The sequence below is a fragment of the Tetranychus urticae genome, chromosome 1, assembly GCF_039701765.1.
Source record: "Tetranychus urticae isolate SD_2017Ah chromosome 1, NJAU_TeUrti_SD_1.0, whole genome shotgun sequence".
NCBI lineage: Eukaryota > Metazoa > Arthropoda > Arachnida > Trombidiformes > Tetranychidae > Tetranychus > Tetranychus urticae.
Genome location: NC_142958.1, coordinates 9,041,254 through 9,068,474, shown reverse-complemented (window position 1 = coordinate 9,068,474; position 27,221 = coordinate 9,041,254). Strand labels below are relative to the sequence as shown.

Genomic DNA, 27,221 nt, shown 5'->3' with positions numbered 1-27,221 from the left:
TTATTGCACCAGATTCAGCAAAAATGAATGGTTGAATAACCTGAGTCTGATATGATTTACTATACTGACCGAAGCCTTTTTCAGCCCTTTATTTTTTATCGGAAATCTGACAGTTCTGATCCTAGACTCGTCTCAGTGTATGAGATGGTTCGAGGACAAACTTGTTTATCTCTACATTTTTAATTTTCATGATACATCTGAATCATTCATAGCATATGACGTTTAACTGCTTGAAAAAATAAACTTAATACTGTTAAACCAACTTGAAGTAGTAATTAACTAGGCACTCATTAATTCAAAAAGCAAGAATAGTCTTCTGGTACCTTATTATCATCTCTGTCACATTTTAATTCGTGAATCTTATTATGTCTGAAAGACGACATCTACATCTAGAAACACAGAAAGGGATCGATGAAGTTGATAGCATGCCATGATTGAAAAGATGTTGAGAATAGAGAATGAGGAGTTCTCGATCTTAATTTAATTGATCGTTAAGAGCCGTTAGATTTGGGAATAATCAAGAAACGATGTTCAATTCGTTTCTTTCAATTGGAGATTGAAGAACAAGATTCAAATAAAGTAAAGTTGGTTCGAACATCAAAAGATGTAAGAAACAATAAATAAAGTTTCTTCGATAAACATAAATAAATGATAAAAGTTGAGACAAAATTATTAATTCAAAGATTTATTGTAGTACACAATTTTACAGAATTTAGTTTTTTACGGTTGTGTTTGTAAATAGCGCTTTGACTTAGATCACAACTTTGTTTCGCCCAATAACCAAGTTCTTTGAGGAACCAAAACTTTTTCAAATTTTGTCAGTTTTACTTTTGTTTTCCGTTCAAACAACTTGTTCTTCCACCTGTTTCCTATTCCAAGATTCATATACATATTGATATTATTTGCGTTAAAATGGAGCGACACAATGATAATTCTGATAAAAGTAAGTTTTATTTCTATTTTATCTTGAATTTGAAATAATTAACTCTTATCTTTCATTGCATTAGTTACATTCAAAGTAGAGTTTCTAGGTGAATATCATGATGTAGTAATTGATTGGAATGATGATAAATATCAACACAAAGGGACAATTATTCGACCAGGTAAGTTAAGTTTGCACGAAATGAAATACATATAATAACTCATCAAAATCTCATCACAGCTTGAATCGATAGTTGGAGTACCGCGTGAATTCAACTACGAAATTCTTCTGCAGTATCACCAGGTGGAAGATAATAGGCCATTTTATCATAACATTGACAGGCGCAGCCTTAGTGCCTCCTTGGACTCGAGTTTATCGTGTACAACGTGATATACTAATGCCTTTAGTTTCATCCGGAGTTGAACATGGAAATATAAGAGAATTAGCATTAGCCAGAATGGCTGACTAGGGAACCACATGTAGAGATATAAGAACCAGGAAAGTTGGTATCCAAGAAATCTAACACAAATGGAGGCTGGGAAACCTTCCTTTCTTATGAAGACGTTCAACAAGATATTTTAATTGGTCTTTTAAGATTAAGAAATTGTTCACCTGATACTTTCCGCCCAGAATTGAAGGGCTTTTGTTCAATTGTAAGAGAATTGCATGTTTATGGTAGTGTTGTACCTATAAGTGGAAAGGATCCAACCAATTTCAACATCAAGGATTCGGAATGCTCTTGATGGAAGAAGCTCAAAGAATTACACTCAATGAATATGGATCTACTGAGATCGCAGTTATTTCAGGCATTAATTTTACTTTGACTTTATTGCAGATTCATTTTTAATACTCAAAACTTGATATTAATTCAACATAATTTCTTTTTCTCAGGTGTTGGAACCAGAAATTATTATAAAAAACTTGGTTACTCGTTGGAAGGTGTATATATGTGCAAATCTTTAATTTAATCAAAAATTGTTATTGAATTGAGATTCACAAAATGTTTTGTGTATTTTTCATTAAAAAATTATAATGTTTAAAAAATATGTTGTTTAATAAATACTTAAAAATTAAGTATTGCTTCAATCGAGTTGATTAAATCATCTTCCTTCTTTGCTTGTTTTTTTGCAAGTTTTATCAATTCAGGATTATTCGATTCCCATGCAGAAGGAATCGTTAAACGAAGAGCATTCAGTGCCGATTCCACTTTGCAAGCATTATTGCAAATTCCTTATTCCTTATTCCTTCCACAATTTCCTTATTGATTGTCTTTTTTCTGGGTCAAATACAGTGGATCAAATTTCGTATTCCAGTTCTAGTTTTAACTCGATCTACTGTTGATGACATAAAGGTCGATGGGTTGCTGGTTTAGTCAATGAATCGGTTAATGTTGATGCAAATAAAGGTGATTTTATCTTCTAGATCATTTAATTGATCACAGCTAACTGTTCAAGAACGAAATCAAGAATAAAACAAAGTTAAATTGCGAATCTCGAAAAATCATTTTTTGTTTATTGTTAGTTTTGACAAGCACGGAAAACAATACAATATATAAAGTCAAAACATCAAATTTTTGTGTAAAAATTTTAAATAAACGGAAAGGATTCTACGGGAAATATTTCCACAGACTAATGATACGATTGCACTACATGTCTGAAAAATAGTCAGAGGTTAATCATAATTCAGGTTGCTGAGAAATTCCCGTTTAAACAGGGTAGGAGGAAAAATGCAGAATCCGTATTTTGTAGCTTTGTGTTTGGGGAAAAACTTTTTGGTTATTTAGGTTGATGGTTTATTGTTGAATGAGGAATTTATGCAAAACTGTCTTTCAAGTAAGGGTGAATCCGATCAAGAAAATTATTTCTTGATTAGATAAAAAGTGTTTTCATCTAATCTAAAAACCAAGCTTTTTCGTGAAAATAGCTAAGCTTTTTAGCTATTTACCTAGCTATCTTCGATTTCTATTTAGTCCCAGTCTTTTCATATTCAAGAAAAATAGTTTCTATTGAATTTTCCCTGCTTTGACTGGGTGTTAATAGCATAAAACTGATTAATAACAAATCAAAAACTAATTAAATTAAAATTTAAACTCGGCTCAACTAAACCACGTTTTTTAATCAATGAAAGCGCAAAACACTAATCTTAATAAAAATATGAGTTCGGAAAAGTTAAAAATGTGACGTAGTAAAAACGTCACACTTTGTTCACTCTTATCTTTTTTATTCACATTTATCTCTTTTTATCTAAATAATTTTCTTGATCGGATTCACCTTAAAGAGTTTGATTAATAATTTGGTGCCTCAACTGTACTAGAGAGTGAAAAGAGACCAGACGACTTCGAAGTCAATTTCATCATCGATTGTCCATCTAAAAAATTTTTAACTCATAATTTGAGTCTTTAAATGTGGATTGAATTTATCGTACACTGTGAAAATTAATTTGCGATCAGTCATGATCGGGGCTCCACTTGTTAAATTTAAATACAAAACACAACTAGTGTAGCAAAAAAAATTTAATACACATCGCGTATCTAATATTTCCATTTTCATATCCATTTTGCCGGCCTAGACATAATATATGTAATATTCAAAAATTAAGTGTTCAAATTGAGAAAGAGAAATGGTCCAAATTATTCTCCTCTTTCTTTATTCTGTCTATTCCCCTGTCTTATTTCTTATTCTCAACAATGGTCAGAAGGGCAAAACTAACTCTTTGTTTTAATTAAAGGATTATTGAGGGGAGTTGAATTTAAGACTCCAAAGTGGTAACTTGAAAATGTCTGGAACTAGTGCTTGGTCAATTGGACCTGGTGATTATTTAATTATTAGTTTAACTTAATTTTAGTTAATTTAAATGGAATTATTGGCCACCAAATGGTTATTATTAATAAATGTTATTAAATGGCCAAAATTATTACATATATGAAAATATTTATTCGAACTACAAACCACGAGTTCATTACTATCTGTTCAGATGGTAAATTTTCTGACTCAATATGGTGGAAATATTTCAAAATTGTTTATACGTTCATTGAAATCCACGATTAGATAGACTAATCCATGGTTAGATTGATCCTTACTTATTCTCAAGCCAACTAATTGATATATTTAATAATATTTAATATAGTAAGCTACCAGATGCAATAACCGTAGACAATAATTTGGTCTCAATTTGTTTCGAAGAAACTTGCTTTTATTGTTTCTTTCATCTTTTGATAATCGTACTAACTTTTGTGCATTAATCTCTAACTGAACGAAACGAATTTAACCTAGTTTCTTCATTATTCCAAATCTAACGGCTCTTCATGAGAAAATAAATTCAGATCGAAAACTCTTCATTCTCTATTCTCAACATCTTTTCGCTCTTTCCATGATTAAATGATAAATAGAAAAGTTATCAGCAGATGGCTCCGCAGTATCTTTAAACTGTTAAGTCAATTGTATTAAGGTTATCAAAAAGTTTTGACGTTTTTATCCACTGACTTTCACTTCGATTTTGAATAATTCAGATTTATTCGATGGGCTCAATAATTTCAAGGGATACAAAAGCATCTATATTTTTGTGTTTAGGCCATTTTTTGCCTCGATCGGAGTTAATCAACTATAATTAATTAGCTAATCAAAATTATTAAGAAGAAGAAATTTGCCAAGTGCATTTGAAAGTGGCAAAACTCATTGATATTCTTAATGAAAAAATTAAAATCATATCAAAAATTCACATTGATCGAAAACTTAATGGCCATATAACTGTTAGATCATAATGTGCAAAATTTGGATTTCTAATTTTTATCATTATTAAATTTTCAAATTGAGATTTCGAAAACTCATTTTTTGACCATTTTTTATGGGATTTTCCAATAGGATTTTCATTCAAATCGCAAAATAAGTTCAAAAACCCCTTCTATGGAAATTTTATGTTAAACCAATTTTTACTTACAAGGGAAGGTGCCTAAGTGGTACGGTCCGATTCGGGAAATTTTATGATAAATCGATAGAAATGAGGGAGAAAACATGTCTGGTGAAATTTTAGGACTTGCAAATTTTCGCTTCAATTTTTATTCTAATTTAAAGTCTAATAAGGTCCATTGGAATAAGCTGAAAATGGCAAAAACAAAGACATTTCATAAAAAAGCAAACATAATCAATGTTGTTCAGAGCTTCATAATGGTAATTTTTCATAGGTGAAGTTGACTTTAAGAATTGAAAACTTGAATAAAAATTGAAGCGAAAATTTGCAAGTCCTAAAATTTCACCAGACATGTTTTTTCCCTCATTTCTATCGATTTATCATAAAATTTCCTGAATCGGACCGTACCACTTAGGCACCTTCCCTTGTTAGTCTACCAAGTCTTACACATATTAATTACTAAACACCGACATCCAATGATTGCGAATATTAATCAGAGTCGCCTTAAATTGTTGTTCAAAGGAATCAAATTATTAATCGAATGTTGAAAAATTCGATTCGACTCAATATAGCGAAATAAAATTCTGATCAAATTCAGGTCTAAACATATGTTTAACAATAAAATGTGATTTAATGCATGAGATTTGAAATGTTTCTTTGATTACCTTTCATTAGTAAATTAGTTCAATGAAACCTTTTTACAAAATCAATGGTTATCGATTACGACCAATGAAGCCAATCATGTCAACACCAACAACAACAATCAATATTCTTGATGAAGAAGATGAAGAGTTGGATGAGAATGATGATGATGAATTTGATAATGATGGTGAAGATGTTGATGAAGAAAATGTTTTACTATTTGATGATGTTGCCAATAACAATCGAGAAAAGAAAAGTTATCCAAAAAAATCATCCCTCAAATCGGCATATGATCGTCGTCGAGTGAACCATCAAGTCCGAAATTTATCATTAGACGATGATGATGCTTCAATGACAATTGGTAAAATTAAGATAATTAAACCAATTGGACGTGAGAAACGTTCTCGACTCAAAGTGTGTTCTTGTGCTATTCTGTTTATCCTCTTAATCAGTTGCCTTGTTTACCTGATTTACAGTAAAAAATTTACTCTTTTAACTCAACTTTTGATAAAATCACCTTTATTTGCATCAACATTAACCGATTCATTGACTAAACCAGCAACCCATCGACCTTTATGTCATCAACAGTAGATCGAGTTAAAACTAGAACTGGAATACGAAATTTGATCCACTGTATTTGACCCAGAAAAAAGACAATCAATAAGGAAATTGTGGAAGGAATAAGGAATAAGGAATTTGCAATAATGCTTGCAAAGTGGAATCGGCACTGAATGCTCTTCGTTTAACGATTCCTTCTGCATGGGAATCGAATAATCCTGAATTGATAAAACTTGCAAAAAAACAAGCAAAGAAGGAAGATGATTTAATCAACTCGATTGAAGCAATACTTAATTTTTAAGTATTTATTAAACAACATATTTTTTAAACATTATAATTTTTTAATGAAAAATACACAAAACATTTTGTGAATCTCAATTCAATAACAATTTTTGATTAAATTAAAGATTTGCACATATATACACCTTCCAACGAGTAACCAAGTTTTTTATAATAATTTCTGGTTCCAACACCTGAGAAAAAGAAATTATGTTGAATTAATATCAAGTTTTGAGTATTAAAAATGAATCTGCAATAAAGTCAAAGTAAAATTAATGCCTGAAATAACTGCGATCTCAGTAGATCCATATTCATTGAGTGTAATTCTTTGAGCTTCTTCCATCAAGAGCATTCCGAATCCTTGATGTTGAAATTGGTTGGATCCTTTCCACTTATAGGTACAACACTACCATAAACATGCAATTCTCTTACAATTGAACAAAAGCCCTTCAATTCTGGGCGGAAAGTATCAGGTGAACAATTTCTTAATCTTAAAAGACCAATTAAAATATCTTGTTGAACGTCTTCATAAGAAAGGAAGGTTTCCCAGCCTCCATTTGTGTTAGATTTCTTGGATACCAACTTTCCTGGTTCTTATATCTCTACATGTGGTTCCCTAGTCAGCCATTCTGGCTAATGCTAATTCTCTTATATTTCCATGTTCAACTCCGGATGAAACTAAAGGCATTAGTATATCACGTTGTACACGATAAACTCGAGTCCAAGGAGGCACTAAGGCTAATATCTGAGCCAGAAAATCTACTAAGACACTAGGAGGATAACTTCGATAACGACCAGTCCCATAGTTCATAGAGCCCTGTACCTCTAATCACTAAAGTTGGGTAAATTTTCAATCCATCTACTCGAAAATCTGGATTTTCAAAGAATTCAACAAACTGCTCTAGATCACGTTTTAAATCAGCATTTGGTAAGTTTGGCATCATATGAGCTACAACTTTAAAACCGCAATCTTTAGCGAATTGAAAAGTTTCGATAACATCTTTTCAGTTTCTTTCTCTAACATGTCACTTAGATGACGATTGAGACAGTAATCTGGTCTTGTTTCTATAGTTATTTCAATGCACTTTGTCCGAGATTTTTCACTAAATTTAACTGCTTCAGAAACTGAAGAGCTCGTATGTCCAGATAGTGCATCATGCAAATTTCTGATGAAATAATCACGATACTCTTCAGGTAAAGACATGAATGTTCCTCCCATAACGATGAATTCCACTTTATCAATTTTCCAATCCAGATAATTATCTCCATTTTCAAAATGTCGCAGAATGGAAACTGAAACGAGCGATTTCGGGAATTCTTCCTTCGTAATCGGAGCAAATCGACTATCTTTGAAAGCACTAGATGAATATTATGTAAATATAAGATGTTAGATATTGAAGGCATTGACTAACATGACCTAGTTGCATTTGTTACTGCATACTCACGAAGTCCAAGTTGAAGGTTCATTGCGTTGAAGGTACCAATACAGTCTCTTATTTTTTATCTTCTCCAATTTCCCAAGTAACAAAAGGGGACTGAGAGAGTTGAAACGATGATTGAATCATGAGATAAATGGGTTGAAGTCGCTCAATTATTGATACTTACTAAGACTAGCTAGGGAATAGTGGTGATTTTGGGGGTTAAGTTGGGTGAACATGAGAAAAAGGACGTTGGAACAGAAGAAAAATATCTACAGAAGCAATCATTCCGCCTCTAGAGTTATATTGATATACATTTAGTGAACTTAACAGTTAAAAAATTCAGTATGGTAAGTTTAATCCTCTTTTTTACTTTAGTGATTTTATACTTGTATATATATATATATTTTTTTATTGGAATTCATCAACAAAAGTTCATCTCATGAGTAACATTGCGTCCTTCTTTACCGACAAATATCATGACGTTATGTCAGTGGCAGATCGAGGGCGCAAAAGTGGCCGCTCATGTATTCACCTCTTCCGACGATCACCATTTGCCTTTCTTATGTGTGTTTTGTGATATGCGTGAATGTTGTGCATCATCAACTTTGTGCAATTTATTGATTTTTCATAAAACGTTACTCTTTTTTTACAGAGTACATCTGACGGCGCTTTTTTTTGGTGTGATGCCACCCAACTTTCCTTCACTTTTACAACATCTGACCTTCGGTCACCATCTGTATTGTCAGAATTCAAAAACGCAGTTAAACAAGCGGCGGGAATCCCTGACCATGCAAATTGTCCTCGAATTTTTTATCATTTCATGGGCGAAGACCAACGGGTATTTACGAAGCAAGATGTAGTGGGTCTAGTTCTCAGTCATAAAAATACGCAGAAATTTCTTCTTATTGAGATATTTGGTGAAGTTATACGTCTGAGGACTGAATATAACAATGATGATTAATTTAGTTAACGGTAAGATGGATTAAAATTAAACTATGGATTTGCTTTTAAATATAATTAATTTCCTTTTTTCATTATTTTTCAGATCATCAATTATAGCTTCATTGCCTCTGCAAAGCCTCAATTTATTCCTAATGATAACATAGCATCAGTTTCAATAATCTTTGTCAGCAATGCAAGATAGTAACTTTTTCTCGAATATTTTATTTCTTTCAATAAAATTTTATATCAGTTTTCTTTCCTTCATTACAAAAATAATTTTTAGTTTTTCTTAATCTTTTAAAATTCATTTTTCTCTTCAAGTTTTCTTCAAGAAGGAATCCACACATCTCCATGAGAATCTGGAATACTTTTATAACAAACATCCCATCTCCATGGTTGATCTAAACAAAAAATGTAAATCTAAAATATTAATCTCTGCAAAAAGAAACTACAAAAAATTTTTACCTTATCTCCATAACGAGTTAGAGGTAAATCAAAAGGCAATGGGAATGAAATAGGATCTTTTTCTCCGTCACCGATCACTACCAGACCGTCTGAAACAACAAAGGTATCTTGTTGTCCCTGAAATCAATAAAAATATCAAAAATATCATTAGAAAGAGTAAGGGAGTTTTCAAATATTTATCTTCCAAATATTAAACAACTATACTTACAAAAATCTTTGGTAGAAATAGGACTCCAAGTTCATAAGATCGTATGCAAAGTTGAGAAGATTGTTTCTCTAAACCACCCCAGGCTGCTTTAGAGAGATTTGCGCTAGTTAGAACTGCATAGTGAATTTGTTTCATGTCAGGAGAAACTCTGAAATATGATTTAATGTGTGGCGAGGCACGAGTTCTTCCTTTTGTATCACTTTTCCATCGATGAAGAAATTTTGTTAGATACAATTGTTTCTGATGAGTTGAATCACTGTAAGGCAATGAACCTCCTGCTTTATAACCTTCTAAACTATTTCTGACATCTTCAACACAAGGAAATACTAATTTTAACGGAGGTTTGGCAAATGCAGTAAATCGTTTAGGTGTAGTTCCCAGTAGGAATTCGCCTTGATTATTATTTTTGTAATGAAGGAAAGAAAACTGATATAAAATTTTATTGAAAGAAATAAAATATTCGAGAAAAAGTTACTATCTTGCATTGCTGACAAAGATTATTGAAACTGATGCTATGTTATCATTAGGAATAAATTGAGGCTTTGCAGAGGCAATGAAGCTATAATTGATGATCTGAAAAATAATGAAAAAAGGAAATTAATTATATTTAAAAGCAAATCCATAGTTTAATTTTAATCCATCTTACCGTTAACTAAATTAATCATCATTGTTATATTCAGTCCTCAGACGTATAACTTCACCAAATATCTCAATAAGAAGAAATTTCTGCGTATTTTTATGACTGAGAACTAGACCCACTACATCTTGCTTCGTAAATACCCGTTGGTCTTCGCCCATGAAATGATAAAAAATTCGAGGACAATTTGCATGGTCAGGGATTCCCGCCGCTTGTTTAACTGCGTTTTTGAATTCTGACAATACAGATGGTGACCGAAGGTCAGATGTTGTAAAAGTGAAGGAAAGTTGGGTGGCATCACACCAAAAAAAAGCGCCGTCAGATGTACTCTGTAAAAAAAGAGTAACGTTTTATGAAAAATCAATAAATTGCACAAAGTTGATGATGCACAACATTCACGCATATCACAAAACACACATAAGAAAGGCAAATGGTGATCGTCGGAAGAGGTGAATACATGAGCGGCCACTTTTGCGCCCTCGATCTGCCACTGACATAACGTCATGATATTTGTCGGTAAAGAAGGACGCAATGTTACTCATGAGATGAACTTTTGTTGATGAATTCCAATAAAAAAATATATATATATATACAAGTATAAAATCACTAAAGTAAAAAAGAGGATTAAACTTACCATACTGAATTTTTTAACTGTTAAGTTCACTAAATGTATATCAATATAACTCTAGAGGCGGAATGATTGCTTCTGTAGATATTTTTCTTCTGTTCCAACGTCCTTTTTCTCATGTTCACCCAACTTAACCCCCAAAATCACCACTATTCCCTAGCTAGTCTTAGTAAGTATCAATAATTGAGCGACTTCAACCCATTTATCTCATGATTCAATCATCGTTTCAACTCTCTCAGTCCCCTTTTGTTACTTGGGAAATTGGAGAAGATAAAAAATAAGAGACTGTATTGGTACCTTCAACGCAATGAACCTTCAACTTGGACTTCGTGAGTATGCAGTAACAAATGCAACTAGGTCATGTTAGTCAATGCCTTCAATATCTAACATCTTATATTTACATAATATTCATCTAGTGCTTTCAAAGATAGTCGATTTGCTCCGATTACGAAGGAAGAATTCCCGAAATCGCTCGTTTCAGTTTCCATTCTGCGACATTTTGAAAATGGAGATAATTATCTGGATTGGAAAATTGATAAAGTGGAATTCATCGTTATGGGAGGAACATTCATGTCTTTACCTGAAGAGTATCGTGATTATTTCATCAGAAATTTGCATGATGCACTATCTGGACATACGAGCTCTTCAGTTTCTGAAGCAGTTAAATTTAGTGAAAAATCTCGGACAAAGTGCATTGAAATAACTATAGAAACAAGACCAGATTACTGTCTCAATCGTCATCTAAGTGACATGTTAGAGAAAGAAACTGAAAAGATGTTATCGAAACTTTTCAATTCGCTAAAGATTGCGGTTTTAAAGTTGTAGCTCATATGATGCCAAACTTACCAAATGCTGATTTAAAACGTGATCTAGAGCAGTTTGTTGAATTCTTTGAAAATCCAGATTTTCGAGTAGATGGATTGAAAATTTACCCAACTTTAGTGATTAGAGGTACAGGGCTCTATGAACTATGGGACTGGTCGTTATCGAAGTTATCCTCCTAGTGTCTTAGTAGATTTTCTGGCTCAGATATTAGCCTTAGTGCCTCCTTGGACTCGAGTTTATCGTGTACAACGTGATATACTAATGCCTTTAGTTTCATCCGGAGTTGAACATGGAAATATAAGAGAATTAGCATTAGCCAGAATGGCTGACTAGGGAACCACATGTAGAGATATAAGAACCAGGAAAGTTGGTATCCAAGAAATCTAACACAAATGGAGGCTGGGAAACCTTCCTTTCTTATGAAGACGTTCAACAAGATATTTTAATTGGTCTTTTAAGATTAAGAAATTGTTCACCTGATACTTTCCGCCCAGAATTGAAGGGCTTTTGTTCAATTGTAAGAGAATTGCATGTTTATGGTAGTGTTGTACCTATAAGTGGAAAGGATCCAACCAATTTCAACATCAAGGATTCGGAATGCTCTTGATGGAAGAAGCTCAAAGAATTACACTCAATGAATATGGATCTACTGAGATCGCAGTTATTTCAGGCATTAATTTTACTTTGACTTTATTGCAGATTCATTTTTAATACTCAAAACTTGATATTAATTCAACATAATTTCTTTTTCTCAGGTGTTGGAACCAGAAATTATTATAAAAAACTTGGTTACTCGTTGGAAGGTGTATATATGTGCAAATCTTTAATTTAATCAAAAATTGTTATTGAATTGAGATTCACAAAATGTTTTGTGTATTTTTCATTAAAAAATTATAATGTTTAAAAAATATGTTGTTTAATAAATACTTAAAAATTAAGTATTGCTTCAATCGAGTTGATTAAATCATCTTCATCCTTTGCTATTATTCATTATTACCTAGTTGCTGAAAGTTCGGTGCCACAAGGAGAATGCTGTCATCATTTCTGTCAATATAAAAATACTAAAACTGTTTTCAACAAGGTGAAGGATATATTCAATAATGATCAATTGAATGCAAAAGTCATGTCTTCCAACTAACCATTGACAAATATTTAACTGGATGAGATTCTTAGACAATTCAATGTCCTACAATATTTCTTGCCTATGTGTCATGAAAGATATTGGCGACAGTCAGACGATCAGATATGCCTTTACTCGAGGACACGCGGCTGATTGGACAAGAAAAAGAAGAGTCTTTTCAATAAACTTAAATAAATGTAGAAATAAAATGATAAAAGTCGAAAAAATATGATTTTTTATTCCTTGATATCATTGCATTCAGATTTACATGTACTTTTCCATTGAATTTCTTTGAAAAGAGCGCTTTTGCTTGAGTCGAAACTTGTTTTGCCCAATAACCTAGTTCTTTGTGAGGAACCAAAAATTTGTCAGTTTTACTTTTGTTTTCCGTTGAAACAACTTGTTCTTCCACCTATTTCCTATTCCAAGATTCATATTCATATTGATATTATTTGTTTAAAATGGAGCGACAGAATGACAATTCTGATAAAAGTAAGTTTTATTTATATTTTGCCTGGAATTTGAAGTAACTCATAGCCTTTCATTTCATTAGCTACATTCAAAGTGAAGCATTTAGGTAAATATCACGACGTGGTCATTGATTGGAATGATGATAAATTTTCATACAAACCGCTACAATTATACGAACAGGTAAGTTAGGTTGGCAATTTATTGACAACGAATAACTTATTCCTATTTTGTTTTTGTGAATTTGTAGTTTGAATCAATAACTGGAATACCAAGCAGATATAATAACGAAATATTTCTATATCACCCATTTACAGAGCAGTTAGACTATTATGACATTTACTGGAGTGTCGAGTAATTAATCATTTTCATCACTAATCGAAACAATATTAACTTTTTCATCTACATTGCCTACTTTTCAATTCTTTCATAGGTATCCTGAGCGCAATGGCCCCAGTAAGGGTGAAATCTGCGATGCAATAAGTTTTGCTGAAGGAAGTTTTCATCTCGTTTGTGAAGCTACTTTCAGCATGCAACATTTTTGTATTTGGTTTACCCTGATACCTGAACGAGTAGTTCCAGAAGGAGGATGCAGACATGATTTTTGTCGATATAAAGCTAGCAAAAGTTTCTTCAACAAATTAAAAGATATCGTCAATAACGATCAATTGCATGCGAAAATTGCGTCTCTCGTCGCGCCATCAAGGGATTCAAGCGAGATTTGCAGACGATTCAATGTTTATCAATATTTTAGATCTATTTGTAATGCTCGTTACTGGGAATATGCAAATGAAGGGATAAGACGCGTATTTGTTGATATGAACCTTTATATGAGAACTCGTGGTTAACATTCATCAATTCATTTTTTCATTTTTCATAACCTGAGTCTGAGATGATTTACTATGCTGACCGAAGCCCTTTTCAGTCCTTTATTTTTCATCGGAGATCGGACATTTCTGATTCTAGCCTTGTCTCAGTGTATGAGATGGTTCGAGGACAAACTTGTTTATCTCTACATTTTTCATGGTCATGATACATCTGAATCATTCATAGCATATGATGTTTAACTGCTTGAAAAAATAAACTTAATACTGTTAAACCAACTTGAAGTAGTAATTAACTAGACACTCATTAATTCAAAAAGCAAGGCCAGTCTGCTGGTTCCTTCTTATTATCTTTGTCACAATTTTATACTATTTTCACTGTCAAACTCATAACAATAAGGTTTATCTAAATCACATTGCAATTTCATCACAGACTTTTATCGAGATTTGCGGTTGCTATAGTAATATTGAGATAACATGTATGGGGTGTTGAGAAAGTTTATGCAAGGGGAAAAAATCCCTCAACTGCGTATAAATAGAAAATTAAATTTTTTCCCCCAAAGTTGTGCATAAACTTTCTCAACACCCCATACATGTATTTTTGTTAGACAGGTCATAATGTGTAAACCAGATTTGCCTCATCTTTCAGTTTTTCACAACTTGGTCTAATCTTAAACAATAAGTTTATTCATAATAATTTGAACCATTGGATTATTTATAATTGTTGATTGTGTGTTACAGTTTTATTCAAATCTTGTATTTGGGAGTTATTGCTTTTTCAAATTTCAGTTACCAAGGCCATAACCAATCACAATCTCACTCCCATTCTTTGTTTCTTTGTCTCCTTCTGGATTCATCTTCATCTTTGCAAATTGCAAACTTTGTTTTTTTTGTTGATATTTTGGTTCTAATTTAATTAATTTGCAACTTCATTGTGTCGATAATCACCTTTATTTTGATTTGTGAATCTTATTATGTCTGAAGGAGCCGATGTTATCGAAACATGTGAGTAATTTTTTAATATTTTAGCCGCTTCTCAAGATCGATGTCTTCCAGAGCTTTTATTGTTTGTTTTTGTGTATTAATCTATTTCAAAATTTATCTTCTTCCTATTCTTACAGGCAAACCAAGCTGTTTTCCGAAAATTATAGATGAAGAAACACAGAAAGCAATCGATGAAGTTGATAGCAATTTCCTTCGGTATGTAATATAACGTTGTCATATTTCATTATTTATAATCTCTTTGTTTTTTAACTTAATTTTTCTGTTTTTATTCTCTTTTCAAGAATCTCTTTATTTAAGCAGAAAAATTCTGCACTCTTGAGTGATCCTGGAGATGAATATTTGATGAGCCATAAACGACGAGGAAAATGTGTCATTTTTAACCACCGATATTTCGATGAAAAGTCTCTCAATGAAAGAAAAGGGACTGAAATCGATGCTCATGCATTGAGGAAATGTTTCAATGAATATGGTTTTGATGTAAAAACTTACGATGATCTTACCGTTGCTGAACTTATTACTATGTTGAAAGCTCGTAAGTATAACGCTCTTCCGATCTTTAAATCAATTGTTTCTTCTCTCTTTAATTCCACCTTTTCTTCTGCTTTTTTTAATTCTGCAGTCTCTAAAGAGGACCACTCGGATGCTGATTGCTTCGCCTGTTGTATAATGACACATGGTGATCAAGCAAATTTGTGGGCAAGAAATGATAAATATCCAATTGATCTGCTTTTCACACATTTCACTGCCGATAATTGCCCAACACTCGCTGGAAAACCAAAACTTTTCTTTGTCCAGGTGAGCTTGAATCATTTTTTTCAGTTTTTTATTACACATTTTACTCATTTTCATTTCAATTTGATTATTTCTAGGCATGTCGAGGAGACAAATTAGACCCGGGAGTTATTTTGAAAATTGGTGGCGATGAAACGGACAGTGCTCGTTATTATACAATACCTACTTGGGCTGATTTCTTAATTGCTTACTCCACGGTTCCTGGCTACTATTCGTGGCGCAACACTCGAGATGGATCTTGGTTCATGCAATCACTTGCTGAAGTCATGTTAATGCATGGTAACGATTTATCTTTTCTCGATATCATGACAAAAGTTAATCGTAAGGTTGCATATGATTATACTTCATCAATGACTAATGACAAGAAATTCGATAAACAGAAACAAGCCCCTTCAACTGTCCACATGTTGACTCGAAGACTTGTTCTTAGATCTAAGAAAACAAAAAATGAGGTCCGAGTAGCTGCATCTAATAGTGTCAAAGATACAAACCAAGTCATCGAGAATATCAACAAGCAAATGGTATCAACTGTAATTGTTTCGAACAGCAGTTCAACAACAACTGCAGTATCAACGAGAGTCATGAACACTGCAGAAGTACAGCAAATACAAACTAACGCCATAACTCAACAAGTTACAAAAGACGTAAAGATTTAACACCAGTTTTTATTGCAAGCTCAAATTTTTAGATTAATTCAAAAATTCTGTTTCAAGCATCACCACCTTTAATCTCAATTCAAATTCAATTCTATGCATTATTTTTGTTACAAAAAAAACTCAATTCTCTCTTACTCTCTCTGCCTTTTTTGTCTCTGGTGGTTCAATCTATTTTATACTTTTTTATTAGTCTACAGCTCTAAATTTCAAGTTTAATTTTGAATTTCTGATAAATTGCTTTTTAATTTTATTGTACTATTTATTAAAAATCCTCACTAATATAATCTAATGTAGAATGACCTTGAATTTATTTTGAGCTGAAAGATCAACATGGACCTCGTTCTTCATCTCGGCGAAGTAAACAAAACTTGAATTTTTCAATGGTTAGATCATCAAATAATAGTCTAACAGATTATTGAGCTTCCAGCTATGGGGATAATTTTGTGTATCAACACTCACTCATTTCCCCTAACACTGTTTACTTAGCTACATCCATATTTTAATTAGTCATAATTTAATACATTCAGCAGGCTGAATAAAAAAAGGAAACCGATGGAGAGCATCTACAACCTAACATTTATGTAGTCTGCAAGTCATTAGTACATTTAAAAATGCTTCTTGCATTAAATCATAACTAGTCCAAAAGAATCATATTTATAAATAGAAGATAGTTTAATTTGACACCAAGAATTATTTATATTAATAAAAAATCATTGCCTATTTGATTTTAATAAGGTAACAAATTTGTTTATAAATCGCGCTGAAATAACAGTTGGGTGGGAATAAAACCTTCAAAATGCAAACAAAGAAAATCTAACAGTTTACATTTCAGTTTACCTTCTTACTTCTGTTTATTGTAGTTCTATGATCGTTTTAACTACGGTTATTAGCAGATTAGATCACTAATAGCTGAGTTTCCAGGTAGATTTAAAGGAAAATGTCGCAGCAAACAGCAAGATATGGTGAACAGGCATACAATCAACAATGTAACTGCCATAATATGAATTCCATAAATCTGTGTCAATGTTCACCGAATCCGTCAAGTTCACGGAGTGTATCTCGATACAACTCCAGAGGTGGAATGATTGCTTCAGTAGATATGTGTTTTTTCTGTTTTGACGTCCTTTTCTCTCATCTTCACTCCACTGAGCCACCTAAATCACCACCATTCCCTAGCGAATCTTAGTAAGTATATAATTGAGCAAATTCAACCCATTTATCTTATGATTTCATGATTTCATCACCATTCCATCTCTCTCTTTCTCTCACTCTCTCAGTCCCCTTTTTGTTACCTGGAAAATTGGAGAAGATAAAAAATTAAGAGGATGTATTGGTACCTTCAATGCAATGAACCTTCAACTTGGACTTCGTGAGTATGCAGTAACAAGGTATGTATTTAAATGCAACTAGGTCATGTCTTCAATATCTAACATCTTATGTTTACATAATATTCATCTAGTGCTTTCAAAGACAGTCGATTTGCTCCGATTACGAAGGAAGAATTCCCAAAATTGCACGTTTCAGTTTCCATTCTGCGACATTTTGAAGATGGAGATAATTATCTGGATTGGGAAATTGGAATCCACGGGATAAGGATAGAATTTTATACTGAAAAGGGCTATCGAAGAACTGCCACCTTTCTACCTGAAATAGCCCCGGAGCAAGGTTGCAAAATGAGTTTAACCTATTTTTCATTTCTTTCACATCTGTCAAACCATGCTATCATTTCAATTTTTAATGATTCAATGCAATTTTCATTTCTATCGACAGGGTGGGATAGATGTCAAACTATCGATTCTTTGCTACGTAAAGGTGGATTTAAAGGGCCTATATCTCCGAACGTTCGTTCGTCTATCAAATTGACTCGCTATCAAAGTGAAAAAATTACTGTTAGTTATCAAGAATACAAAGACTTTGCACGCACAAAATGTTCCTGATTGTGGAATTTAGTTAACGGTAAGATGGATTAAAATTAAACTATGCATATGCTTTTCAATATAATTTATTTTCTTTTTCTCTATTTTTCAGATCATCAATTATAGCTTCATTGCCTCTGCAAAGCCTCAATTTATTCCTAATTAATGATAATCTAGCATCAGTTTCAATAATCTTTGTCAGCGATGCAAGATAGTAACTTTTTCTCGAATATTTTATTTCTTTCAATAAAATTTTATATCAGTTTTCTTTCCTTCATTACAAAAATAATTTTTAGTTTTTCTTAATCTTTTAAAATTCATTTTTCTCTTCAAGTTTTCTTCAAGAAGGAATCCACACATCTCCATGAGAATCTGGAATACTTTTATAACAAACATCCCATCTCCATGGTTGATCTAAACAAAAAAATATAAATCTATAATATTAATCTATGCAAAAAGAAACTACAAAAAATTTTTACCTTCATCTCCATAACGAGTTAGAGGTAAATCAAAAGGCACTGGGAATGAAATAGGATCTTTTTCTCCGTCACCGTCCACTAAAAGACCGTCTGAAACAACAAAGGTATCTTGTTGTCCCTGAAATCAATAAAAATATCAAAAATATCATTAGAAAGAGTAAGGGAGTTTTCAAATATTTATCTTCCAAATATTAAACAACTATACTTACAAAAATCTTTGGTAGAAATAGGACTCCAAGTTCATAAGATCGTATGCAAAGTTGAGAAGATTGTTTCTCTAAACCACCCCAGGCTGCTTTAGAGAGATTTGCGCTGGTTAGAACTGCATAGTGAATTTGTTTCATGTCAGGAGAAACTCTGAAATATGATTTAATGTGTGGCGAGGCACGAGTTCTTCCTTTTGTATCACTTTTCCATCGATGAAGAAATTTTGTTAGATACAATTGTTTCTGATGAGTTGAATCACTGTAAGGCAATGAACCTCCTGCTTTATAACCTTCTAAACTATTTCTGACATCCTCAACACAAGGAAAAACTAATTTTAATGGAGGTTTGGTAAATGCAGTGAATCGTTTGGGTGTAGTTCCTAAGCTCTGTAGGAATTCGCCTTGAAGCCATGCTTCAGATTTCGCTCCAAGTGAGCCAATACTAGAAAATTGACCAATTACTGGCCAATTAGCTTGAACGTTTTCACAAGTTGCATGATTTGATGATAAAATTTTTCTTAATTTCATATGCCCAAATTTATGCAAATCAGCGCCAGTATGCCGTCCTGAAATAAATTATGAATTAGTGATTAGAGAAAAGTTTTATGAGTCACATGCAAAGAGCGTTACTCTTTTGCCAGATATCAAGAATAAACTTACCAGGAGTTGATCCAATGATGAACACTTTGGCTTCTGACATATCATATTTCTTCAATAACTCACACCAATGATCAACGGCTTTGCTCTTATATGATCTTAAATATAAAATTAAATCCGTCTGAAACTTAGTTGGAGACTTGTCTCTTGGTTCCTCATCTTCTTTAAAAAGAGGAAATAGTGGTGACAGCCAAACTCCTTGAGTTTTCTCTCGCCAATCTTGTTCAATCAGATTTGCTGTATGAATTACAACTCGAAGAGTATCTTCGTATCGCAGTAGCATCATTTTAGTGTGATGTGTTCCAAATGCATCATTTAATCTGGCTTTGGCTAAATCAATATTTCCATAAGGAGCTGTTTCAGCTTCTAATTGAGCTGTAGTTTCTCTTTTATCCTGGTGAACTAAAAGCATTGGTAAGTGACGAAAACACGGCGGATACTTGTCGATTAGCCATTCGATCTCAAACATGTAATTAAATTGAGCTGACTCTTGGAGCTGTCCCCATTTACTTGATAATATTTCAATAATACCAATAGAACAAAAATTATTGACACTTTCATCCATTCCTTTAACTTTGGTAAGATACATATTAAGAGGATTGCTTTGAATTCTTGCGGTCTTGGTGATTGGTGATTTTGATAAACTGTTAGATGAGCTTGTTGAGTCCGATCTTTTTCTTTTGTTTAAATGAATCTCATCTTTTGCACAATTTTGATCTTCAATAATTTCCGGAGTGGCATCTTCATTAATACAAGGAATACAAGGTTTCTTTGATTCATCACTATCCATAATGGCTTCTTCTAACCAAGGATGACTGAATTCCTGGAAATGTGATGGATTTTTTCGGTAACAAGCTGGACCGTATTTACACTCCTCAAGAGGCATCTCGGTTACACAATAAATACTGAAATAATAAAAGATTTAAAAGATGAAAAGTTCAAAAACAGGAAACAATTGTAAGCATAAGAGCATTTGTTTACAAAAATGTTTTCCCAAACAGCTGTTTCTAGTTGCATCTAGGCGGGAAATGATTCAATAATGACTCAACCCAAAAAACACCATTAATAGTCATGGTACCAGCAGAATTGTTTTGATTTTTACTATTTCGATGATAAATTCAATCAAAAAATGTTTGATATTATTTTAAACACTGTTAATTAAGTTGATATTTAAACAAAATTCGAATTAAATTAAGTTTTAGTTATCTTTTTCCTCACTAGATGGCAAATGAAGTAATCTCGAAAATGTTGACACAACTGTTAACTTAACAGTGTTTACAAGTGAACTTATCTTTTCTGATTATGTAATGCATTGATTTGGAACTTGATCTAATTTTTTCACGATTAACATTTTATCGATACTTAAATTAAATAATTGATGACAGAGGATACTCTACGTTTAATCAGCTATTGGAGGGACATAATGAGCAAAGAACCAAGGTAATTAAGCAACGTTTTTCATTTTACAATTATTTTTCCTTTCCTGTAACCTGTATCCTGTAATCTTGAAACTGTATTAAGAAATGACCTGATTTATCTAATACAAATCATCTATTTTCTTTTCTTTTTTTTCAAACCAGATTAATCACGACCTCAACAGATTTTTCTCATGTGACTATGATGATTGTATTAACATTATGCCGTAGACTTACTATTGGAGTCAATATAAGGAAAAGACTAATTTTTTATTTGGTGATGATTGTTGTTGGTGGTCTCCTTGGTGATTATTTACCTAATTTTGTATCCACAATAGTCCCGTTTCAGTCAAATAAGAAGGGAATTCTTAATCAATGGTTTGTCAAAATTGGCTGGTTTTGGACAATTGTACTTCTGGGCCCTTTCATTCACATGACTAGTCAAATCTCAGCAGCTAGTGATGCACCACATAAATCTGAAGTCCATCAAAGATCTTTAAGAGATGATACTTCACCATCATCTAGATCCTCACATTTAAAAAATTATCGTGATTGTAATTCATCGCTCATAATCAAGTTATGGTTAACTTTAAGTAACAAAGATCTGCTGCGTTTGTGGATAAATACTCTTTTCTGGTATATTTCAACTAGTGCCTTTACTTGGTTTGAAAATGCAACAACCTCTTGCACATCTTCTGATTTTACAACAGAAGATGCTTGTGCTAAAAGTGGCCACAAATGGATTGGTTTTGATATTAGCGGTCACACATTTATATTGCTTTTCTCCTTGCTAGTTATAATGGAAGAGTGTTCCGTGATGAAAGGTTGGGAACCTTTTGGTGAAAGATTATTCATTGCGCAGCAAAATCGGCAAAAAACAATGAGACAAGATTATCCTCAGCATTTAATTTACGCCAAATACAAAATCTTTATACGATGTTTTTTTCTCGCATTAACCGCTCTCACCTTGATCTGGAATTTCATGCTTTTTCAGACCATATTGTTTTATCATACAACTTTACAAAAGATAATTGCTTACTTTTGGGCTGTTGGTTTATGGTTTTTTGGTTACAAATTGTTATATAAATCTAAATATTTTTCATCAGTATTTAAAGTTGAAAATCTGCCTCATATCAAAGAATAAATAACTTTTACAATCGATTCCTATTCTTTCTTTATCATTATTGTCACCATTGTTAACTGACTCACAGCTAAATTAGTTACGTGATTTTCACCAATCAATGGTAACGAAAGAAACAATAAAAGTTATGATTGATTAAAAGGTGGCTATTATAATTGTTATTTTGAAAGTTCAATAATAGTAATAATACAATGAATTTGTTGATTGGATGTTGATAAAGAAGAAGAGATGAAACAAATTTTATCACAATGCAGTAAAAAATAGGAAAACGGACGAGATAACTTGGTTGTAAGTGATGTAAATTGAACGTAATAAATCAACGAATCAGTCGATCATCACCACGTCTTCGTTTTAAAATGTAAACAACCAAGAAACCAGTGGTAGCAACCATACCAATAACACCGATTGCGATTCCCCACACAGATCCTTTCTTTAGTCCAGTTCTAGAGGCCTTTTCAGGCTGTTTTGGAGCTGGAGTTTCAGGTTCTTTCTTTTCATTTGGTTTCTCTGGCGTTTCAGGTTCAGGTTTCGTTTCATCTTTAATTGGCTCTTTTGGTGGATCATTACTTCCAGGTTTTGCATCTTCTTTATTTTCTTCTTTCTTTTCTTCTTTCTTTTCCTCTGGCTTTGAGTCCGGACTGGGCTCTTTATTATCCTCAGGCGCTGGCTTATCGGTTTTCGGTTCCTCAATTTTCGGGCTTGGCACTGTTATAACCTCGGATTCAAAATCTGGAGCTGTAAAAGTTTCCTCTGTTTCACTTTTTTCTGTTGAATTATCTGGAGTAAGAGTACTGTTTGGTTCTTGTGAATTAGCAATGGACGATAAAATGAGTAGAAGAAAAACAATTTTAAAATACATGATTGATGAAACAATATTCACTGGACACTTTTTTATTCAGGTGTAGTTACTTGAGTCGACAATAACTTGTGAATGCAACTGTCTTCTTTTGACTGTTTATCATGAAACAGTGAAATTTTATCTCACTCTGAGTGATTCATTTTGCGTCAATAATTCATCCATTTTCACTTGGAACAGAGTCTAGAGATAACAAAATAATGTTGAAGAAAGCAAACGTTTTTGTTCTTGATCATGATAATCACTATTGGTGTTGATGATAACCTTTCTTTTACTATTTCAATTTCATTTATCAGTTATAAGAATGGGAAAGAAGAAAAACATTATTTATAGAGAAAGTGCCTATCACGAGCCCGTTATAATACAAATATAAGTGTGATTACTATCAAATCAATACTTTGAGTTTCTTTATGTTAATGCTTTAATTGCTTATCAATGAGCATAGTTCACTAATTCAACTGACATATTGAAAGGGTAAAACAGTGTAATTAATTGGTATTAACTCAATCAAGGATAAACCTTGATCGTTTCTCACAATTGCCAATCTTGATGTTTATTTGATTACAATTTCTTCTTTTTTTCTGCAAATTCATCATCAACTGAAACGATTAATTGTAACCAACTAGCAGCTAATTAGAAAAAAATGTTGACAAATATGCAATTGTTAATGAACACACAGTAACAGCAATTGAAAACAATCTGATGAATGCAAAATAGTTTCAGAAGGTTAATCAGAGTTGGAGAAAAGTAATAAACTTGAAAGATTATTTTGAATTGACTTGTTTGCCTCAAGAAAACAATTGTTGATTAAAATGTTTCAATTTATCCTTATGTAATAATTTCTTAAAATGAGCTAATCCAATTCAAGATGGAAATTATTAATCATCGATTAAGATTAAACACTGTTTATTATAATTATCTAGACTCTTTCGTTTCTTTCATTTTCAACAATCCAAATCGGACACATCATTTGCTTTGTACAGTTTGTTTACAGCGATCTCTGTATCATCAAAAATTAACATCTGAAGCTTTAGATCAAGTTCATATAAACTCAATATTCAAGGCTCAATATGGATCTACTTTGGTCAGAGTAAATTCATTCAATAAGACTTGTGACTCATTATTAATTATGGTAACTGAAATCGAAGCTTATTCCTTATTCAAGGCTAGAGAGCATTAAATATGTCAATTAATTGGCTTAAGAATAAGATCAATCTAATCATGGATTAGTCTATCTAATCGTGAATCTAAATTGAATGCATAAACAATACTTGAAATATTGCCACCATATTGAGTCAGAAAATTAACCATCTGAACTGATAGTCATGAACTCATGGTTAGTAGTTCGAATAACATTTTCCGATATTATGTCTAGGCCAACGAAACAGATATACCAAAGGTAATAAAATTATCCGAAAATTTTAAACAATTTTATTCAAAACATGTAATATTATCCAAGTTCATCAAGAATTACTTTCTTGTTGAAAGACAAAAGATTAAGTAAAACTATGAGGAAACCAGAAACTGACTTAACTTATTAACTAACAGCCATTAAAACATCATTCAAGGTGGTTTGGTTTCCTTGCTTCTGTTAAATCAACAAACTAACCTTTACTTCATTTTCACTTTACATTTGTATGGTTAAATGTACAACTTAAATGAAACAAAAAATCAAATTATTAATAACTGTATTATTGTCATTCAAAATTATTTGTTACTATGTTCAATGGTCACTATATTAGCCTGATTGCTCCACTTTTTTTAATACTCGGTATGTATTAAATTTTTGTTTTGCTACACTAGTTGTGTTTTGTATTTAAATTTAATTTTCCGTGTTTGTCAAAACTAACAATAAACAAAAAAATGATTTCTCGAGATTCGCAATTTAACTTTATTTTATTTTATTCTTGATTTCGTTCTTAAACAGTTAGCTGTGATCAATTAAATGATCTAGAAGATACGTTGAAAAGACTTACCATCAATGTTGGTCAAATTGTAAATCGAGTTAAAACTAGAACTGGAATACGAAATTTGATCCACTGTATTAGACCCAGAAAAAAGACAATCAATAAGGAAATTGTGATCAATGCTTGCAAAGTGGAATCAGCACTGAATGCTCTTCGTTTAACAATCGCTTCTGCACGGGAATCCAATAATCCTGAATTAATAAAACTTGCAAAAGAACAAGCAGAGGAGCTTGATGATTTAATCAACTTGATTGAAGCAATACTTAATTTTTAAGCATTTATTAAACAATATAATATTTAATGAAAAATACACAAAACATTTTGTGAATCTCAATTCAATAACAATTTTTGATTAAATTAAAGATTTGCACATATATACACCTTCCAACGAGTAACCAAGTTTTTTATAATAATTTCTGGTTCCAACACCTGAAAAAACGAAATTATGATCAATTAATATTAAGTATTAACAATAAATTCGGAATAAAGTTAAAGTAAAAACATTACCTGAAATAACTGCGATCTTAGTAGATCCATGTTCATTGAGTGAAATTCTTTCAGCTTCTTCCATCAAAAGCATACCAAATCCTTGATGTTGAAATTTGGTTGGATCCTTTCCACTTATAGGCACAACACTACCATAAACATGCAATTCTCTTACAATTGAACAACAGCCCTTCAATTCTGGGCGGAAAGTATCAGGTGAACAATTTCTTAATCTTAAAAGACCAATTAAAATATCTTGTTGAACGTCTTCGTAAGAAAGGAACGTTTCCCAGCCACCATTTGCAACATAATCTCGACGAACGAGTTCAACCTGATAGGGTTTGATTTTGTGATGAATTTCTTGGATACCAACTTCCCTGGTTCGTATATCTCTACATGTGGTTCCATAGTCAGCCATTCTGGCTAATGCTAATTCTCTTATATTTCCATGTTCAACTCCGGATGAAACTAAAGGCATTGGTATATCACGTTGTACACGATAAACTCGAGTCCAAGGAGGCACTAAGGCTAATATCTGAGCCAGAAAATCTACTAAGACACTAGGAGGATAACTTCGATAACGACCAGTCTTCCATAGTTCATAGAGCCCTGTACCTCTAATCACTAAAGTTGGGTAAATTTTCAATCCATCTGCACGAAAATCTGGATTTTCAAAGAATTCAACAAACTGCTCTAGATCACGTTCCAAATCAACATTAGGTAAGTTTGGCATCATATGAGCTACAACTTTAAAACCGCAATCTTTAGCGAACTGAAAAGTTTCTTTAACAGCTTTAACGGTGTGTCCTCTATTAGTATCACGAGCAACATCCTCATAAACAGACTGCACACCGATTTCAAGTCTTGTGCATCCATAAGATAACATGTCACTTAGATGACGATTGAGACAGTAATCTGGTCTTGTTTCTATAGTTATACCAATGCACTTTGTCCGAGATTTTTCACTGAATTTAACTGCTTCAGAAACTGAAGAGCTCGTATGTCCAGATAGTGCATCATGCAAATTTCTGATGAAATAATCCCGATACTCTTCAGGTAGAGACATGAATGTTCCTCCCATAACGATGAATTCCACTTTATCAATATCGTGACCCAGTTGTTTCAGTTGGTCCAGTCTATTGCGAGTTTGAACAAACGGATTGTAGTGAGCTCTGATTGCTCTCATTGATGTAGGTTCATAACCAGTATATGATTGAGTAGAGTATTCAAAATCAGAGTCCGGTCCACCAGGACAATATACACATATGTTCCCTATAAAAAATAAAATAAAGGTAAATTATGAGTCAATAAAAAAGATATTACACATTTTCAAAACATAAGGTTCAATAATTAAATGGACTTACCAGTCATGTTTATATGAGGACATCGGTGAGGCTTAGACATAACTGCCACAACCACAATTCCACTGGCTGTTCTGATCGGTTTAGCTCGCAACTTGGGAAGCAGTATTTTCCGATATTCTTGAGGGACACCAGCGATTATGTCAACCAACTTCGGTTGATTCTCAAGACCATATTTGCGAGATATGTCACACTTAAGTTTTGTCAAATTTACATCCTTAGCCTCCTCATGTGCTTTAACCAAATGCTGAATAATTTCATTGATAGTCACAACCATAAGTTGTTGTTTGGTCAAACCATTTCCTGTCAGAAAAATACAATAGATTAATTAAAGTTATCATGAAAAAGTTAATTCTTACCTTTATTCTTTGGACGAGTCATTTTAAAACAAATTTAGTCACTGAAATTTATTGCGATGAAAACAAATGGTCACAAACAT

General features: G+C 32.5%; 8 protein-coding genes, 1 long non-coding RNA gene and 2 pseudogenes across 12 annotated transcripts; 7 read left to right on the top strand and 4 right to left on the bottom strand.

The window, feature by feature from the left end:
- Nucleotides 1-6,409: 6,409 nt before the first annotated feature.
- LOC107365485 (elongator complex protein 3) lies at nucleotides 6,410-27,217 on the bottom strand. 2 transcript variants are annotated; one of them, XM_089270309.1, is made up of 4 exons: nucleotides 27,142-27,217; nucleotides 26,786-27,085; nucleotides 25,443-26,693; nucleotides 6,410-6,501 (listed from the first exon to the last, which is right to left on the bottom strand). In XM_089270309.1, exons 1-4 carry the CDS (start codon nucleotides 27,161-27,163, stop codon nucleotides 6,425-6,427), a joined length of 1,650 nt encoding a protein of 549 aa, XP_089126435.1. In that variant the 5' UTR covers nucleotides 27,164-27,217; the 3' UTR covers nucleotides 6,410-6,424. The 2 variants fall into 2 exon arrangements, with proteins under 2 accessions (XP_089126435.1, XP_015788488.1); XM_015933002.3 differs by lacking the exon at nucleotides 6,410-6,501 and adding an exon at nucleotides 25,199-25,364.
- Nucleotides 6,510-7,746, bottom strand: LOC149094513 (elongator complex protein 3 pseudogene; annotated as a pseudogene).
- On the top strand, nucleotides 7,765-9,252 carry LOC149094512 (uncharacterized). Its single transcript, XR_016201046.1, has 3 exons — nucleotides 7,765-8,075; nucleotides 8,381-8,700; nucleotides 8,774-9,252. It is a non-coding gene; the product is annotated as an uncharacterized LOC149094512 (long non-coding RNA).
- LOC107365404 (tyrosyl-DNA phosphodiesterase 1-like) lies at nucleotides 8,872-10,755 on the bottom strand. Of its 2 annotated transcripts, none has more exons than XM_015932891.3 (5): nucleotides 10,615-10,755; nucleotides 9,990-10,309; nucleotides 9,344-9,916; nucleotides 9,136-9,252; nucleotides 8,872-9,071 (listed from the first exon to the last, which is right to left on the bottom strand). In XM_015932891.3, exons 3-5 carry the CDS (start codon nucleotides 9,476-9,478, stop codon nucleotides 8,901-8,903), a joined length of 423 nt encoding a protein of 140 aa, XP_015788377.3. In that variant the 5' UTR covers nucleotides 9,479-9,916; nucleotides 9,990-10,309; nucleotides 10,615-10,755; the 3' UTR covers nucleotides 8,872-8,900. The 2 variants fall into 2 exon arrangements, with proteins under 2 accessions (XP_015788377.3, XP_089126436.1); XM_089270310.1 differs by lacking the exon at nucleotides 10,615-10,755 and adding an exon at nucleotides 10,398-10,568.
- LOC112539216 (elongator complex protein 3-like) lies at nucleotides 10,800-12,331 on the top strand (annotated as a pseudogene). Its single transcript, XR_016201045.1, has 3 exons — nucleotides 10,800-10,937; nucleotides 11,025-12,103; nucleotides 12,189-12,331. The product of XR_016201045.1 is annotated as an elongator complex protein 3-like (transcript).
- LOC107365492 (uncharacterized) lies at nucleotides 12,938-14,118 on the top strand. Its single transcript, XM_015933008.3, has 4 exons — nucleotides 12,938-13,045; nucleotides 13,107-13,204; nucleotides 13,272-13,375; nucleotides 13,455-14,118. The coding sequence occupies exons 1-4, from the start codon at nucleotides 13,015-13,017 to the stop codon at nucleotides 13,867-13,869; spliced, it is 648 nt and encodes a 215-aa protein (XP_015788494.1). The 5' UTR covers nucleotides 12,938-13,014; the 3' UTR covers nucleotides 13,870-14,118.
- Nucleotides 14,695-16,587, top strand: LOC107365487 (caspase-1). Its single transcript, XM_015933004.3, has 5 exons — nucleotides 14,695-14,850; nucleotides 14,967-15,045; nucleotides 15,132-15,382; nucleotides 15,470-15,645; nucleotides 15,720-16,587. The coding sequence occupies exons 1-5, from the start codon at nucleotides 14,820-14,822 to the stop codon at nucleotides 16,296-16,298; spliced, it is 1,116 nt and encodes a 371-aa protein (XP_015788490.2). The 5' UTR covers nucleotides 14,695-14,819; the 3' UTR covers nucleotides 16,299-16,587.
- Nucleotides 17,139-18,811, top strand: LOC107365489 (AMMECR1-like protein). Its single transcript, XM_015933006.3, has 5 exons — nucleotides 17,139-17,483; nucleotides 17,576-17,686; nucleotides 17,758-17,963; nucleotides 18,069-18,254; nucleotides 18,327-18,811. Exons 1-4 carry the CDS (start codon nucleotides 17,236-17,238, stop codon nucleotides 18,233-18,235), a joined length of 732 nt encoding a protein of 243 aa, XP_015788492.1. The 5' UTR covers nucleotides 17,139-17,235; the 3' UTR covers nucleotides 18,236-18,254; nucleotides 18,327-18,811.
- Nucleotides 18,430-20,521, bottom strand: gkt (tyrosyl-DNA phosphodiesterase glaikit). Its single transcript, XM_015933003.3, has 4 exons — nucleotides 19,560-20,521; nucleotides 18,903-19,465; nucleotides 18,694-18,811; nucleotides 18,430-18,628 (listed from the first exon to the last, which is right to left on the bottom strand). Exons 1-4 carry the CDS (start codon nucleotides 20,440-20,442, stop codon nucleotides 18,555-18,557), a joined length of 1,638 nt encoding a protein of 545 aa, XP_015788489.2. The 5' UTR covers nucleotides 20,443-20,521; the 3' UTR covers nucleotides 18,430-18,554.
- Nucleotides 20,837-22,132, top strand: LOC107365488 (acyl-coenzyme A diphosphatase FITM2). Its single transcript, XM_015933005.2, has 2 exons — nucleotides 20,837-20,996; nucleotides 21,137-22,132. Exons 1-2 carry the CDS (start codon nucleotides 20,935-20,937, stop codon nucleotides 22,113-22,115), a joined length of 1,041 nt encoding a protein of 346 aa, XP_015788491.1. The 5' UTR covers nucleotides 20,837-20,934; the 3' UTR covers nucleotides 22,116-22,132.
- On the top strand, nucleotides 24,603-25,315 carry LOC107365493 (uncharacterized). The gene is made up of 2 exons (XM_015933009.3): nucleotides 24,603-24,739; nucleotides 24,896-25,315. Exons 1-2 carry the CDS (start codon nucleotides 24,688-24,690, stop codon nucleotides 25,207-25,209), a joined length of 366 nt encoding a protein of 121 aa, XP_015788495.1. The 5' UTR covers nucleotides 24,603-24,687; the 3' UTR covers nucleotides 25,210-25,315.
- Nucleotides 27,218-27,221: the final 4 nt, after the last annotated feature.